This window comes from Salmo salar, chromosome 16 (assembly GCF_965601325.2).
Source record: "Salmo salar chromosome 16, fSalSal1, whole genome shotgun sequence".
NCBI lineage: Eukaryota > Metazoa > Chordata > Actinopteri > Salmoniformes > Salmonidae > Salmo > Salmo salar.
Window position 1 is genome coordinate 32,280,673 of NC_138306.1, and position 17,068 is coordinate 32,297,740.

The window sequence follows — 17,068 nt, forward strand, 5'->3', positions numbered from 1 at the left end:
GCTGCGAAACCTATTTCATGAAGCTTCCGACGAACAGTTCTTGTGCTGACGTTGCTTCCAGAGGCAGTTTGGAACGCGGTAGTGAGTGTTGCAACCGGAGGATTTTTACACGCTATGCACTTCAGCACTCTGTGGTGCCGTTCTGTGAGCTTGTGTGGCCTACCACTTCACGAGTGAGCCGTTGTTGCTCCTAAAACTTTCCACTTCACAATAACAGCACTTACAGTTGACGGGCAGCTCTAGCAGGGCAGAAATTTGATGAACTGACTTGTTGGAAAGGTGGCATTCTATGACAGCACCACGTTGAAAGTCACTGAGCGCTTCAGTAAGGGCCACTCTACTGCCAATGTTTGTCTATGGAGACTGCATGGCTGTGTGCCGAATCTAATTTGAAGGAGTGTCCACATACTTTTAGCCAAGTAGTATATATTGCAGTGATCATCTCATACCAAACCACAATATTCAATGGTACCACTACAGAGGGAGGTCTAGGAGTTGGCACTGACTGTAATTTGTGACATGTCCCAGTTGTAAGGATACGTTCGTGCTCCTGCTGGCTGACCATGACGTGCTCCACATGGGCTATGACAGAGCTCTGCACTGCGTCCATGTGGCCTGTCACTCTCTGCAGCAGTTCTAGCTGACTCTGACGGAGATCCGCTAGCTCCCTCTGCTGGTTACGCAGCAGCATCAGCAGCTCTTCCTGCACCTCAGGGTTCATCTGCAACAGGTTAGAACAGATCACAGAGAGGGATGTTCAGAAGACCATGGTGTCTAAGCAAACCAGGTATACTGTATCATCTATTTATCAGGGAACAAATGGTATTGCTGAAAATGTATGTATAATGGAAACATCTTGGTGCCAGTATTATAATCACAACTTAAAGATAAAAAGTAACAGTGAATCATATTCGTTCAGCCATGATCCCTTACCTGATGTTGATGATTATGATGCTCAGGCTGCCTGGACTGAGAGGCATGAGACGCATCCCTAAAAAGAGAGAAGGCAAAGAGGCCATTAGACATGGAAGTAAATTTCAGAGAATAACATGGTGGTAACTGCCATGGTCATCACCCACCCGTCATCTTTTTTACTCTTCCTCTTTAGTTTAGGGGAGCCTCTGGGAGAGCTCTTCCACTCCTTCACTGGCAGTCTTTGAGACGACCTGGCTCCACAGTTCCCGGAGGACGACGCTAGACTGGCCACCTCGTCATCATGGTCACTGTTTGACAGGTAAACAAAGCAAGAGGAGGAGTTTAAGTGCCCACAATAGGTGGTGATAATGGGTACAAAAAAAAAACCTGTGCAGGTTTAGGATGAACATTAAATCAGAATCAAGAATACATTTAAATGGAAACTTGAATCAAGCACTGACTTCCAAAAGACAGCAAATACTGCATCCCTCCAGGACCAGGGCTATTGACAACGAAAGGGAAGTTCTAGAGATGTGACTATCTTACCTCTGTTCTGCACTGGCGTCCTGACTGTCATTCTGGGTTAAGTGGTAGGTGCGTCTGTGGTATGGAGAGGACATGTGTCGGTCCTTCATTTCCTCCCTTGAGCTAAAAGCAAGAGATACCATTTAAAACTAAAAAGCCGATCTGCGTAGGCTCTTCAGGTTGCATGCATAGGTAAAGACACTGTGCCCATGTCAGCGCGTGTGTGTGAGACTGTCTTACCAGTCTCCTAGGCCGTTGTCCCGCAGGCTGTTGCGCGTTTCCCGTGTGATGTCGGGAGCTGCAGGCCAGGGGTGGCTTGTGTTGTCGGAGCAGGAGGCAGCGGCGGCTGCAGCAGCATTCTCCTGTGACAGGGCATTCTCCAGTAGTGAAGGAGTGTTGCTGAGCCTCTGCTCAGCCTCCACTGCTCCAGCACCCAGCTCCAGGGTCAGGTGGCTGTGGTCAGAGTTGTTCCGGTTCCGTGGAGAGAGGTGGTGAAGGGCTGAGGCTGCAGAAGCCATGCTGTCTGTGTGGAGGGCTGGGAGAGGGTCTCGGGATTCAGCTCCAGACACACCTCCCAGGCTTCGCTGCAGCGTCTCAGAGGCGATCTCAGGGATGTCCTGGGACATGGCCGTGGAGGCAGATGAGATGACGTCTGGAGAGCGGGCCAGGGTGGGAGAGGCATGCTGAATCAGCATAGGCTCAATGACCTGTGGGTCCAACGAGAGGGGCGGGTTTGGAGAGGGAAGCCCCTGTAGAGGGCGGAGGGGGTAGGTGAGGGGGAACATGAGCATATGAGGAGTGGTCTCTTGTGGAAGAGGGTACATCTTTATGAGACAGCAGGGAAGACCAAAATGGAACAAGGAGTTACGATGTCACATATGACGGAGGGACAAGAGGTCTTGTAAGTTGACAAACACATGTTACGTTGGCCCCTCAGCCAATTGCGGCACACAATTCTGCATTCTAACCGTGTGTAATGACTGCGCTGTGAGTGCTAGCGTCCATGTGTGGCCTACCGGCATGTTGTCTCCTAGGCCTGAGATGAGAAGGGAGCTGGCTCTGGGGCTGCTGGTGCTCGCACTGAGAGTCAGACTGCTACTGCTCTCCACAGACATCTTGGGGTTCTGGGTGAGCTCCTCTCCTCCCCTGCAGACATTGACATCACTAGAGTCAGGGATATTAAAGCACAATCTCTTTCCTTGTTCAGTCAATTATGAATTCCTTCCCTCTTATGCACCCTTCGAGTTGACCTACCTAGCGCCACTGTCAGAGTTGCTGGTCATGGCTGTCACCATTTTCAGGCTGCTGGCACTGCTGCCTGGGGAGGCTGGGACCTGGGAGAGAAGGGCAAAAATAAAGTTTAAAGCGCAATCAAGATCCAGGAGTAATATTCCTCCCTTGGATATTCGCTAGCATTTTGATAGAATAGTGAGTATTTGGAACTGGACATACTGAAGCACTTGGGGTCATGAAGGCGTCAGGGGTCATGAGCTTGGGCATAGTGGTGGCGCCAGTGGGGGACATGAAGTCAGCAGGAGCAGGAAGGGTGGGAATCTTCCGGAGATCATTTTGGGAGCCACATCCGGACTCCTTGTCAGAGCTCAAACCTTCCATGCTCATGTCTGTCAAGTGATCCGAAAAACCTAGAGAAGCACAAAGACCGATTAATCCATGAAAATCTGGGATAATGTTTCTAAAATCTCTTATACCGAGTAAAGAATAGTTTTGGTTTATGACGACCAACGGTTCTCTTAACTCACCAAAGCCATCGTTTGAGTCTGAGTGAGGCAGAAATAAGGACGAGCCAGACCCAAGGTTTGGCTGGAACCAGATCTGCACATCTTGAAGGGACCTGTGGACAGAAGAATACATCTAAACACTAATACGGGTGTATGAAATGGGATACTAAAAATGGATTATATGGTCACAATTTCAATGCAGACCTGAATGACAACACTCACTTTGTGTGGACACAGTATAGCTTTATTTGGATCCCAGCTCTGGATTCCATTGGGCCCTGGTTGCCCTCTAGATATAACAGGAAGAAAAAGCCACTATAAAACCAAAATTATACCCATGATAATACAGGGGTTAGACCAGCCCATCGTTAGATTAGGTAGTAGTGGTAATCGGGATCCAAGAAGGTGAAACCAACCTGCAGTCATACTCTCGCTCTCCTCATCTTGGGGGAGGACCTCTGTGTGGCGCAGGCGGCTGCGGCTGACGTCCTGAACACCAAAGCTGAGTACAGGGTGTGTAAGCAGGAACTCGGACACGGCTGTGAAGCTGGCATGGCCCTTCTCCTGGTCCTGCAACAACTCCATCACATACAACACCTAGAGGGACAACACAAAACAGGGTTAATAATTCATCCTGATACCCAAAAAGGATTACAGTTGGTAGATAGATCATAGTGATACAGCAGGACACAGATGTTATTCTGACCTTTCTCTGTACGTCGCTGAGGATGAGGCATTCTGCAGAGAGGTCCAGGCTGGCCTTTAGACTGGGCAGGACTGAGGAGTTGAACGGGTCTGGAGAAAACCTGATGGACATGTACATAGGCTCTCGTTGAAACAGGTCCAGTAACGTATGAATGAGAACTTGCAAAGCATGAAAGAGCAGTGAAAAACACAGGTGAAAGAGTCAGACCTGATGGTCTGCAGGCAGGTCCATGACACTGTGCACCACATCTTCAGCTCCTGGTTCTGATCAGCTCCAGTAATCAGAAAGCGCCAGAATGGAACACTAGAAAGGAAAAAGTGGGGGTCTAAAATCAATCTCTCACGGGTCCTTAAGAGTAAATTACACTGATTGCATTGGGTAATGCTCTAAAGATCCATGTGTCTATGTAATCCTGGGTAACCCTCAACACCTGTTCAGCTAAAGACGTACAGCAGCAGAAGGGAACAGTAGGGACTTACTCTGGGTCCTGTTTCTTGTGGTTGTCACAGAACAGCAGGCAGGAGAGGGGGTTCCCATTGTGGGGCTGCCACTCATGCAGACATCTGTGAAAGAAGCCGGGGAGAGGACTTCACAGAGGAAAGTAAAAGTAACCATAGAGATACAGATGGAAAGGAATTGCAAGAAACTGGAATTGAAATATAAATATTATATTATAAAATAGAGTAATATTGAGTCAAGATCTACCTTGGCTGGTCCTGTCCTTCAATGTAGATTTGCCAGAACTTTACATAACCATCATGACTGGCTGTGGCCAAGACTGTGCCATCTGGAGACAGGGCACCTTCACTTATACGCTGGAGAAAAACACCACCCAAAACTCAATTTCCATACTAAAAACCAGTCTGTAAATAAGTGCTTTCCATACTGGAAACAGACAATGTGATTACTAAATGCCCTACATCTGTATGTCCTTTTATGGTTATAACTCCGTCCTTCAGGTCAGTGGCATCTACTGGCCAGGTGCTATTGTTGCTGCGGAGGATCTCCAGATCCCACACCTCAGCCTGGGGAGAAAAGACAGGACAATCAGCAAAAGAGAGGGAGTGAATTAAAAAGACTGAGAAAATAGTACAAAGGGACGAGGAGGAAGAGTTTGTCTGAGACATGGGTAAATAAATAAGTCTGATTGTGTCCAATAGGGCATACATACCCTGTCTTCATGCAGCAGGGCCAGGGTCTGGCTGGCATCCTCAGGGTTCTCTTCATTGTCCTCTAGGATGAAGGGACACCAGATCAACCTCCTATTGGAGTTTAGAGGTGTGTCTTCAGGCCTCCGGATGTGGACAACCACTTGATCCCTGAGAAGCATGTGGGTTAAGGTGTGTAACACAGCTGTACACCACAGGATGTCGGTGACACCTTAATTGGGGAGGACGTACTCGTAATGGCTGAAGCGGAATTTGTGGAATGGTATCAAATACATCCACACATGGTTTTCATGCGTTTGATGCCATTCCGTTCGCGCCAGCCATTATTATGAGCCGTACTCCCCTCAGCAGTCTCCACTGCTGTACACACATCACAAAGTACTTTTAAAAAAGGTCAAAACTAGGTAAAAGTATAGTTAATATTTTTTTTTTTAACTTAACCTTTAACTACACGAAGGAGTAAGGGACCAACTGAAGTGTAACTCTTGGGCAGAATGAAGAGGATACTGGATCTTGCTGCTGTGGCAGGTGAGCTGCCAGATGACCAGGTTGCCAGCTTCGTCAACACATCCCAGCAGGGTGGAATCCAGATGGGCGAAGGCCAGGTCTGTGACTGCACCAGTGAAGCCCTTCAGCAGGGTGCGCTCCGCGGAGCCCAGGCTCAACACACGGATCATGGCCTGGTTGTTTGCTCCTGTACACAAGTACAAAACATGAGTTTGCGAGCCAACTTCTGTCACATTCTGAATCTTTTGGTTTTACATGGAAAGCTTAAGCAGAGTTAAATACCCAGTGCTGGACTTGGGCAGGAGCTTACCGGAGCGGAGTACTGGCACCTCAAATTTGTTACTGCTTGAGCTCTAGCACCTCTTATAGAATACTAGCTTTAAAGTATTGTGGCGCTCCTGCACCTAAATATCAAGTACTGGCACATTGTTTGTAATTCTGTCATCACTATGAGGTTGATTAAATGCTTTAAATGACATAGGGCCGCAAATTAATAGATCACAGGGGTCTTGGCAGTCACACTCGGGTTGGGCAATATTACGATAGCATCGTCTATATAAGATGATTGACAGCCATTGCCGATGTTGACGACATCGTGATGTGACACACGATGGTTTGACTGGCGCCACCCAAGCAAAGCAAAATGACAAGTCAATCTTGCTCTCTCTGACGCCATCTTGTCTACCTGTTTAAAAAAAAGTTGCCTATAATCACCTTCTCATCCCTCTCCATTCAACAGGCTATGAATATGACTGACGGATATGGTTTTGTTTTATGCATGGCTTTCTCACGATGAAACAACGAACCTAACAGAAATCCATCTCAAAATGCTATTTGAAAAGCCTAAAAATGTAAGGTAGCCAGAGGATTAATAATGAGAGAAGGTAACGACTATAACAACTGTTCCCTGAAGGAAGGAAACGCGATACAACAAGCTACAGTGAGTGGCACGCTCATGACTTAGGTTGAAAGATCTACAATCACACCTAACAAGGCGAATTAAATCTGCGCTTCACATAACGGTGTTGTACCTCGTTTCCCCTCCTTCAGGGAACAGTAGTTATAGTCAGAACATTACACCAACTTTGGTACAACAAACTATGGGGGAATATGATCACGCCCCAAGCCGACCCCAACTGATACTAAATGAAAACAGCTGATGGTAGACCACCAAGACCTGACCCCGCCAGATGAGGCAGTCTGGGTACTGCCCAGACTAGAGGTCGACCGATTAATAGGCATGGCCGATAAATTAGGGCCGATTTCAAGTTTTCATAACAATCGGTATTCTTGGACATCGATTACATTGCACTCCGAGGACACTGCGTGGCAGGATGACCATCTGTTACGCGAGTGCAGCAAGGAGCCAAGGTTAGTTGCTAGCTAGCTAGCTTTAAACTTATCTTATAAAAAAATATATATCAATCTTAACATAACCACTAGTTAACTACACATGGTTGATGATATTACTAGTTTAACTAGCTTGTCCTGCGATGCAAATAATCAATGCGGTGCCTGTTAATTTATCATCGAATCACAGCCAACATCGCCAAATGGGTGATTTAACAAGTGCATTCGCGAAAAAAAGCACTGTCGTTGCACCAATGTACCTAACCATAAAAATCAATACACAAGTATATATATATTTTTTAAACCTGCATATTTAGTTAAGAAATTAATGTTAGCAGGCAATATTAACTAGGGAAATTGTGCCACTTCTCTTGCGTTCTGTGCAAGCAGACTAAGGTTTTTCGAAATGATTGTTTTTGGATTTAACCATATTCATGACCTAAGGCTCGTATTTCTGTGTGTTTATTATATTCTAATTAAGTCTATGATATGATATAGCAGTCTGACTGAGCAGTGGTAGGCAGCAGCAGGCTCGTAAGCATTCATTCAAACAGCACTTTCCTGCGTTTGCGCTGTTTATGTCTTCAAGCCCATCAACTCCCGAGATTAGGCTGGTAATACTAAAGTGCCTATAAGAACATCCAATAGTCAAAGATACATGGAATACAAATGGTTGAGAGAGAAATAGTCCTATAATTCCTAAAATAATTACAACCTAAAAACTTCGTAACTGGGAATATTGAAGACTCATGTTAAAAGGAACCACCAGCTTTCATATGTTCTCATGTTCTGAGCAAGGAACTTAAACGTTAGCTTTTTTTAAATTTATTTTTTACATATGGCACATATTGCACTTTTACTTTCTTCTAACAAGGTTTTTGCATTATTTAAACCAAATTGAAATGTTTCATTATTTATTATTTGAGACTAAATGGATTTTTATTTATGCATTATATTAAGTTAAAAAATAAAAATAAAAAAAAGTGTTCATTCAGTATTGTTGTAATTGTCAATACCACACACACACACACACACATATATAAAAATGGGCCGATTAATCGTATCGGCTTTTTTTTGGTCCTCCAATAAAATCAGTAACAGCATTGAAAAATCATAATCGGTCGACCTCTAGCCCAGACAGCTTGTGACTTCCCCCTGTGGGCTACACTGGTAGCAGTGACATCAAAGCAATAAAATCTTACTAAAGAGTGTTGACGCTTAACTCGCCGCAGCACAAATCTCTCCTATAGTCAACCCTTTAAAACAACGCCCAAGACGAGGCAAAAAGAGAAATAGCTTATAAGGAGGACATGACCATGACTTTCAGGGCGGTGGCCGCATTTGGACGCAACGTCACCTTAAAGTGGCCTGGGGCCAACAGGTCACCAGATAACGTGTTGGGGACCTCCGCGTTTCGCCGAGGCCAAAGCCATGAGCAGGGAGGATCTTCAGATCCAGCGAATCCAGATGCATAGAGGGCCGCACAGTGCCTCCAAAACCAGCTCAAATTTTATTGGTCACATACACAAAATCTCCAGCCTCACATGCCAACCCTGCCTGTGCACCTGGGACAACCGGTCCCTGGGCAACTTGAGTGGCCTAAAAGGCAAATGATCTCCACGAAACAAGGCTGCCTAGTCCAACAGGGCCCAAGACTCAATGAAGAATCAATGATAAGCCATAGGCTGAATCAGAACCACTGGCGGAAACACATAAAGGAGGGTTTGAGGCCACTGGTGCACCAGAGCGTCCCTTCCCAACGGGGCACTTGGGTCCCTCATTGAGAAAAATAGACAATGCGTGTATTCTCGCAATGCATAAAGATTTATCAGCCCTGCCGAAAAAGTCTGATACCTGGGAGACCACCCAGGGGTGTTGCCTCCACTCCTGAGGAGGGCGGGTATGTTCCACCTGGATAAAGGATCAGCAGTCGTGATCAACTTGTGGGATACAAGTCTGCCCATAGGAGCCACCTGACAATAGCAGAGGGTCCCACCACTGAAGCCACTGGCTTAGGCTGCGAGAAGCGTCCAGGTTGAGTGGCTAGCATTTAGCGCTGTAAGGGTAGCATCAACAATAGCCCTACGGGAACGACTTCCATCACAGATGGCATCATCGCCAGTAAGGCATAGGCACTAGTGAAAATGCACCGTGTGATCCAGATGAAATTTGACTAAGCAGAGCTGGAACCTGGACACCCCTCCGTGGGGATAGAAAAGCGTGATACGCGAGTGAGCTCAAGATGCAGAAAGTCAGACATCTTTTTCTGATTTCTTCCGCAGCCTAGAAACTAACTATGGGAGTAGTATTGATGTGTGTAACACTGCTTGCCCCCTAGACTCCGCCGCCACCAAGCAATCTGCTGTATTAGCTGGCGGTTTGTGAGCATTCGGAGGTCGTAGACGGAGGTGCTTGCTGAGGGCACGTAGGTCTGGAGTAGGATGCAAAGTCCAATCCCTTTCCGGATCCAGGAAAAACCAGCTATACCAGCTGCCCTGGATCGCCAACATAGAAACTAATCCGATATCCTCCAGTCTCCAGAAGCAGGCAATTTCCTCCTTCAAAACAGGCACTGAGGCCTCTGGAATAGCAATTAACACAGGTAACAGGGATCCCGGGACTGTCCTGTGACCACTTCACCCCGCCCCCCCACAAATGACAAGATGCTGGAAATTACAACATTTCCACAATAATGTAATTCCACAAAATACACACGGGCAGCAGCAAATTGGAAAAAATAATAAAACAGCACATTATCCAAACAAATTGTTGCATGGAAGCCTTTAGAGTACCATATTTACTTCAAAGTTGCCATAAATTCTAAGCACACGCATAATTGACAATGCTGGACTGCCCGCCCACGAGACCAGACAGAAGTTTAGAGTACTCATTAGAACTGAAAATCAGATCCCGGCCCACCCAAGTCCAGGCCTGCTCCGACATCACAGAAATGAAATGAGCCTAAAAAAAACTACATAAAAACAGTAGGCTATATTGATTTAAACTGGTGTTGAGAACAACTCAGTGGAGGCAAGCAGCAGCAGGTGAAGAGACAGGGAAACAGCCATTGGGCCTAGAACAAGCTCAGAGGGGAAAACTAATCTTAGTTATGAATAATTGGATTACAGTAGGCTAATGCAATTGAAGGCAAGTATCAAATTCTTACTTATACTGAAACTCCTAAAGTCACATCCAAATGTAATACTAATTTAAAGCAATAGTTGTCTGGTCACCTACATTATAATTTCAGCACCGTTTTGATTGGGACAGCACCATCGCACTGCTTTGAGTCAAGCATGGGGGACTCGTCTAGATAAATCAATGTCTGATTTTTGTTTTCACTCAATATCTGTTTGGTAATATTTGGTAAGAATTAGGTTGCTGAAATGTTACCTAAATAGAAGTGAGGGCTAATGTTCACCTTTATTCTAGTTTGCTCATATATTAGCTGATCAGAACATTTCACAAGTGGATTTTGCTTTTCACTTGCGTAGAAGCCTGTCCTACTCACGACCAAAAGACTGACTTGTCTGATAATCAATCAATGTGATTTTGCGACACTGAATCCCTCTGTATATTTGGTTAAAAGATCTCTGGCTGGACAAGTGGAAATGGTAGCTCATTTATTCGTTTGCTAATCTATCGCTGATCAGAAACATTCAGCATGCAATAATGTAGCCTAAATCAAGTGTATTATTCATCTATTGACTCACGTAGTAGCCTTATATTGAGCCTAGGCTATTTTCTCCTCCCCAAACACATTGTGCTTCCATGAGACTAGACTGCATGAAGCCCGGCCCCCTTATGGGCACAGAAGGTTCCGGCGGCAATAGCTGTCGTGGTATCGCGCTTACTGTAACAAAAAGTGGGCCCCGTCATCACAAATGTTTTCGTGGAGCAGCGCAGCTGCTTGGGGGCTACTTACTCATCGGAGGAGCACGCAAGCCCCGCTCTACTCCAAATGGTTGATCGTGATTGATCGGTCGATCTCCAATGCATTCCTAGCCGATCACCAAACATTTCGATAAAAACCAGGGGCACAACTTTCACTGAGGGGTTGGGACATGTCCCCCCCAAATTCTGAAATTGCATTTTTGTCCCCCAAAATAATCATTGGAATGTGATAGAAAACGAGGCAACAGTGCAGATGCCTCCGAGCGGTCGGATAGGCTGTTTGGACGGTGTGTGTGTGTGTGTCTTTATTTATTTAACTAGGCTAGTTAGTTAAGAACAAATGATTATTTACAATTACAACACTAACCGCCCAAAATGTCTCGGATATATAAAAAAATTTGGGGCGGCAGGTAGCCTAGTGGTGAATCAGATCTCCGCATGTGTGCACACATCAATCCATCCACAGTACCAGTCAAAAGTTAGCACACCTACTCATTCAAGGGTTTTTCTTTAGTTTAACTATTTTCAACATTGTAGAATTAACTATGAAATCATTTAGTAAACAAAAAAGTGTTAATACAAATCAAAATATACATTTTAGATGCTTCAAAGTAGTCACCCTTTGCCTTGATAGCTTTGCCCTCTTGGCATTCTCTCAACCAGCTTCAGGAAGTATGCTTTTCCAAAAGTGTTTGAGTTCTCACATATGCTGAGCACTTGTTGGCTGCTTTTCCTTCACTTTACGGTCGAACTCATCCCAAACCATCTCAGTTGGGTTGAGGTCGGGTGATTGTGGAGGCCAGGTCATCTGATGCAGCACTCCATCACTCTCCTTCTTGGTCAAATAGATCTCACACAGGCTGGAAGTGTGTAGGGTCATTGTCCTGTTAAAACCAATGATGGTCCACCAAGCACAAACCAGATGGTATGGCGTATCGCTGCAGAATGCTGTGGTAGCCATGCTGGTTAAGTGTGCCTTGAATTCTAAATAAAATCAGTGTCACCAGCAAAGCACACCCCACCATCTCCTCCATGCTTCATGGTGGGAACCACACATGCGGAGATCAGCCGTTCACCAAAACTCTGCGTCTCACAAAGACACGGCAGTTGGAACCAAAAATCTCACATTTGGACTCATCAGACCAAAGGACAGATTTCCACCGCTCAAATGTCCAATGCTCGTTTTTCTTGGCCCAAGCAAGTCTCTTCTTATTGGTGTCCTTTAGTAGTGGTTTCTTTGCATCAATTCGACCATGAAAGCCTGATTCACGCAGTCTCCTCAACAGTTGATGAGATGTGTCTGTTACATGAACTCTGAAGCATTTATTTGCGCTGCAATTTCTGAGGCTGAACTTATCCACTGCAGCAGAGGTAACTCTGGGTCTTCCTTTCCAGTGGCAGTCCTCATAAGAGCCAGTTTCATCATAGCGCTTGATGGCTTTTGCAACTGCACTTGAAGAAACTTCCTACATTTTTGACATTTCCCATATTGACTGACCTTCATGTCTTAAAGTAATGGACTGTCATTTCTCTTTGCTCATTTGGGCTGCCATAATATAGACTTGGTCTTTTACCAAAAAGGGATATCTTCTGTATACCACTCCTACCTTGTCACAACACAACCGATTGGCTCAAACACATTAAGAAGGAAAGAAATTCCACAAATTAACTTTTAACAAGGCACACCTGCTAATTGAAATGCATTCAAGGTGACTACCTCATGAAGCCGTTTGAGAGAATGCCAAGAGTGCGCAAAGCTGTTGTTAGGTTCTTATTTTTCAGAGTAAATAACCCACGGACACTAGAGAAGCTTTAACCAAGTTTAATTCTTCCCAAAGGTTCTGTACGGCTGTAATTCAGAGAAAACATTTCTCTCCATCACAGTTATAAACATCCTACTTAAGACACTCCCTCTCTCCAATCCTTACAGTTCATGCCCAACAGGAAGAAGGTAACCAGACACTAAACCCTGATTACTCCCTTAAGGGGAACTGACCTCAACCCTCACCTCCTGACCTCAACCCCTCCATCTACCACAGACGTCCATCTGTCTCCCCTCTATCAACACGTTGTTCTCCTCTTCTCACCCTACACATTCCACAGCTATCTGTCTTTCTACAGAGACCCAGTCTCTTTAATATACTATGCGTCTGATCTATCATGTCTTTAATATCTCAATGTTCAAAATGTCTAATCCAACACTGTCAAGGCAAAGGGTAGCTACTTGAAGAATCTCAAATAAACAAATCAAAATGTTTTATAACACTTTTTTTGTTACTCATAGTTGATGTCTTCAATATTATTCTACAATGTAGAAAAATAAACACTTGAATGAGTAGGTGTTCAAACTTGACTGGTACATACATTTTATGTCCCCCCCCATTTCTAAAACCAAAGTTGCGCCCCTGATAAATAAAGAAAAACTTGAATTCCTACTTTTTCCCTGTGCTGTTGTCAGTAGGTGCAATTGTTTCAGCTGCCCTGCTTGCCAGGTACGCAGTGTACCCATTTCATCAATTTCATGTGTTTCAAGTTACAAACTCTGCCTACTCTGTGCCCAGAGGGCTAAGTGCACCTATAGGCCTACTGCTAGCCAATTAGATTTCTCAGATCACCGTGTCTGTCTGCAGCTTCCTCCAGCATAATGCAAAGAAAGTTGATACTGTGATTCCAAAACAATCTAAAACCCTGACTAGAGAGAGACTCAGTTCATATTAAAGTTTTTATTCACTACTAGGGTTGCAAAGGGTCAGAAATGTTATGGTACATTTCCAGAATTTTCCCATAGGAAGTTAAGCCTGGGAATTTTGCTTAAATTCGTCAAAGTAAGCTTTTGACAGTGAACCGTTTTTGTGGGATACACACAAGGCAATTCTAGGTCTTGTGGCACATTTTGGTTAAACTATCCCCAATTCAACGGCATTACAACCCTCTGCATGCACAGTGCATTCTTCCATCACATGTACAGCTGATTCTCAAGATGTTGCACACTAATGAGATGCTATTGAGCCCACACTACTACACTGTGAGCCAAGGACTACATGCTTTTTAAAGTTCTGATTACAATACTGGGTGGGGTGAATATAATTTATATGAGATACATGATTTTTAGTTAACTAGTAAATAGTAGCCTACAGCAAAGTGTGTTTCAATCATTTCTAACTTGTTAATTTCTGCTAGTTAGTTTTTGCTACCATGTGGGTTTTTAGCTTGCTTGAGCCTGCTAACTGAGGAGTGTTAATTCACCTACTTCCATACATGTTTCATTTTAAAACATTTATCTTACAAAGGAGTTTAATCTAACTGCTTAACTATTTCTCTGTACATGGAATTGTATTTGTTGATTTTACAATTTTTTTCTAGTCTATACAGGAAAATGCCACGGGCACCATCTGATGTGTGGAGACATTTCACTGCAGCTAATGTAGAAGGAAGAGCTGTGTACATTTGTAAATACTGTGCAATATCATGTGTGAAGAATGCAACAAAGATACAGAATCTGGACAAGCGCATAAAGATCCCTCAGCGCTCACAACAAGCAACCTCTGACAAAAGTTCCTCTACTTCTTTCTACTCAAGGTGAAAATTATGAATCAGACACCTTATCGATAGCAACAGCTCATGGTCCTCCTGGAATCAGAAGGTTTTTTTACTCAGTGGAGGAACGTAGTCAGAGAAATGCTGATGAATGTCTTGCTCGAGCTGTGTATGCAACTGGTTCACCTCTGATGCTCACAGGAAATGTGCATTGGAAGAGATTTTTTAATGTTCTTTGCCCAGCATACACCCCTCCAACCAGAATGCTTTATCTACTCATTTGCTGGATGTAGAGTTCAAGTGAAGGTTAAGCAAATCATAGAGAAAACTGACTGTATTGCAATCGTCTCTTAATGGGTAGTCAAATGTTAGTGGGCAAGGAATAATTAACTACATCTCCACTGCAGATGAACTGAAGGCAGTCATCAATGACCTTGGACCACAGAAGGTATTTGCACTGGTGACAGACAATGCTGCAAACATGAAGGCTGCTTGGTCTAAAGTGGAGGAGTCCTACCCTCACATGACATCCATTGGCTGTGCTGCTCATGCATTCAATCTGCTCCTCAAGGACATCATGTCACTCAAAACAATGGATACACTCTACAAGAGAGTCAAGGAAATGGTTAGGTATGTGAAGGGTCATCAAGTTATAGCAGCAATCTACCTCACCAAGCAATGTGAGAAGAATAAGAGCACAACAATGAAGCTGCCCAGCAACACCTGTTGGGGTGGTGTTGTCATCATGTTTGACAGTCTCCTGGAGGGGAAGGAGTCTCTCCAAGAAATGGCCATATCACAGTCTGCTGATATGGACAGCCCCATCAAGAGGATCCTCCTGGATGATGTATTTTGGGAGAGAGTGGTGGAAACCTATAGCAGTAGCCATTGCACGGATTGAGGGAGACAATGCCATCCTGTCTGATTTTCAGACTCCACTTGCAGATGTAAGGGAAGAAATCCGTACTGCCCTGCCCATTTCATTATTGCTCCAAGCAGAGAACACTGTAGTTCTGAAATACATCAAAAAGCGTGAAGACTTCTGCCTGAAGCCCATACACGCCGCACCGTATATGTTAGACCCCAAGTATGCTGGCAAGAGCATCCTGTCTGGTGCAGAGATCAACAAGGCCTATGGCGTCATCACTACCGTGTCTCGCCACCTTGACCTGGATGAGGGCAAGGTTATTGGCAGTCTGGCGAAGTACATTTCCAAGTAAGGGCTTTGGGATGGAGATGCAATATGGAAGTCGTGCCAACATATCTCAGCCACCTGGTGGAAGGGACTTTGTGGATCTGAGGCTCTTTCCCCTGTTGCCTCCATCATTCTCCAAATCTGACCAAAATCAGCCACCTCAGAGTGCAACTGGTTCTTGTTTGGGAACACACACACCAAAACATGCAACAGGCTGACCAACAAGGGTTGAAAAATTGGTGGCCATGCGGGGAAATTCTAGGCTTTTTGAGCCTGACAACGAGCCATCCTCAACAAGGTTGGAAAGTGACAGTGAAGGTGAGGCCGTAGAGTCTGATGTTCAAGAGGTGGACATTGACGAGGTCCAGGGAGAAGACATCGAAGCCTGAGAGGAAGACAACCAAAGCTTTAGTTTCGAGACTAAATCATTTTACACATTTTGGGAGTTGCAATGGATCATTGGGGATCATTCAATAGTCCCTTTGTTTTGTTGTTCAGTGAAATCAGCCCATGTGAAGAGTCAACTCATTTAATTAAAGTTAAATTCGTAACAAAAGTTTTTTTATTTCTATTGGAAGGATTTAATCATTTGCAAATTATGTCTACATATGATAAATATATCCAATGCAAAACACATCTACATTTAAATGGTATTAGTATTAATTTGCATACATTCCCGTTAACTCCCACCGAAAGTTTCCACCTCTGAATAATCCCCAAAATGTGCAACCCTATTCACTACTGTCACTTTTATAAGCCATGAAACGCACTTCTACCCTCACACTGCATCCAGAATGTCAGCTTCAATGTATGAGCAGCAAAGTTTATAGACAGGCTTGCGTGTTATCATTAGCGGACATGTGTATTTCAATATTGAGGAATAATTCACTTTCTCTGGTCATAGGAGTTACATGAATTTGTGTGTGCGCCGTTGCTCTGACTTCTGTTGCACAGACAGCTTTTCTCACTTGTTTGCAGCAGAACGGAGTGGGAAAAGTCACTAAATGCTATAAAAACCAAAGAAACCCTAGGTGTCAAACCTCAAAGGCAGCCTGGAAAGTAGCTGAATTTGGCACTAGACTCTTATCAATAAAATTAGCAGGAGGGTTCTGAAAAACTCAATAAATATAGCGACAACGTTGCTAAATTTGCAACATTGTTTTTTGGTCAGCCTTTGGGGAGGGGGAGAGGCGAGGGATGGTCTGACGGTAAAATAAAGCACACTACTTCAATTTATGCTCACTCAACTGCCATCATATGTGCGCGCCACAAAGACACATACAGGTTGTGCTCTCCACCAGAGAGGAACATTGGAAAATATTTGCCATTGCCTGCACTGAGCCTCTGCCCAGATTTTCCAAAACATGATCTTTCGTCATGTTGTTGCAGTCGATTTCGCGCTTTAGACTGTCTTCATTTTTTAAGAAAAAACATTTGTGGGGGGGGGCCCAATTAGGGGCAATAGTAATGTATATCACAATTTTATGTGGACATGATAGCGATAGGACATTTATGATAGCGATAATATACA

The 17,068-nt window shown here is 44.5% G+C and overlaps 1 protein-coding gene across 2 annotated transcripts in view; it reads right to left on the bottom strand.

Annotated features, from left to right (window-relative positions):
• Positions 1-17,068, bottom strand: part of LOC106573747 (enhancer of mRNA-decapping protein 4) — a 39,809-nt gene that overhangs the window by 13,912 nt on the left and 8,829 nt on the right. Inside the window, exons 5-22 of one of the 2 annotated variants that reach the window (XM_014149082.3) lie at positions 5,562-5,748; positions 5,057-5,204; positions 4,806-4,910; positions 4,591-4,700; positions 4,365-4,448; positions 4,093-4,188; positions 3,886-3,985; positions 3,596-3,776; positions 3,402-3,468; positions 3,201-3,292; positions 2,893-3,083; positions 2,695-2,774; positions 2,457-2,586; positions 1,681-2,189; positions 1,462-1,563; positions 1,080-1,223; positions 934-991; positions 541-721 (exon numbers count right to left, since the gene is read on the bottom strand). In XM_014149082.3, the coding sequence (XP_014004557.1) occupies positions 541-721; positions 934-991; positions 1,080-1,223; positions 1,462-1,563; positions 1,681-2,189; positions 2,457-2,586; positions 2,695-2,774; positions 2,893-3,083; positions 3,201-3,292; positions 3,402-3,468; positions 3,596-3,776; positions 3,886-3,985; positions 4,093-4,188; positions 4,365-4,448; positions 4,591-4,700; positions 4,806-4,910; positions 5,057-5,204; positions 5,562-5,748 (2,565 nt within the window). Of the gene's footprint in view, positions 1-540; positions 722-933; positions 992-1,079; positions 1,224-1,461; positions 1,564-1,680; positions 2,190-2,456; positions 2,587-2,694; positions 2,775-2,892; positions 3,084-3,200; positions 3,293-3,401; positions 3,469-3,595; positions 3,777-3,885; positions 3,986-4,092; positions 4,189-4,364; positions 4,473-4,590; positions 4,701-4,805; positions 4,911-5,056; positions 5,205-5,561; positions 5,749-17,068 lie in introns of both variants that reach the window. The other variant, XM_014149081.3, reaches the window with a different exon arrangement.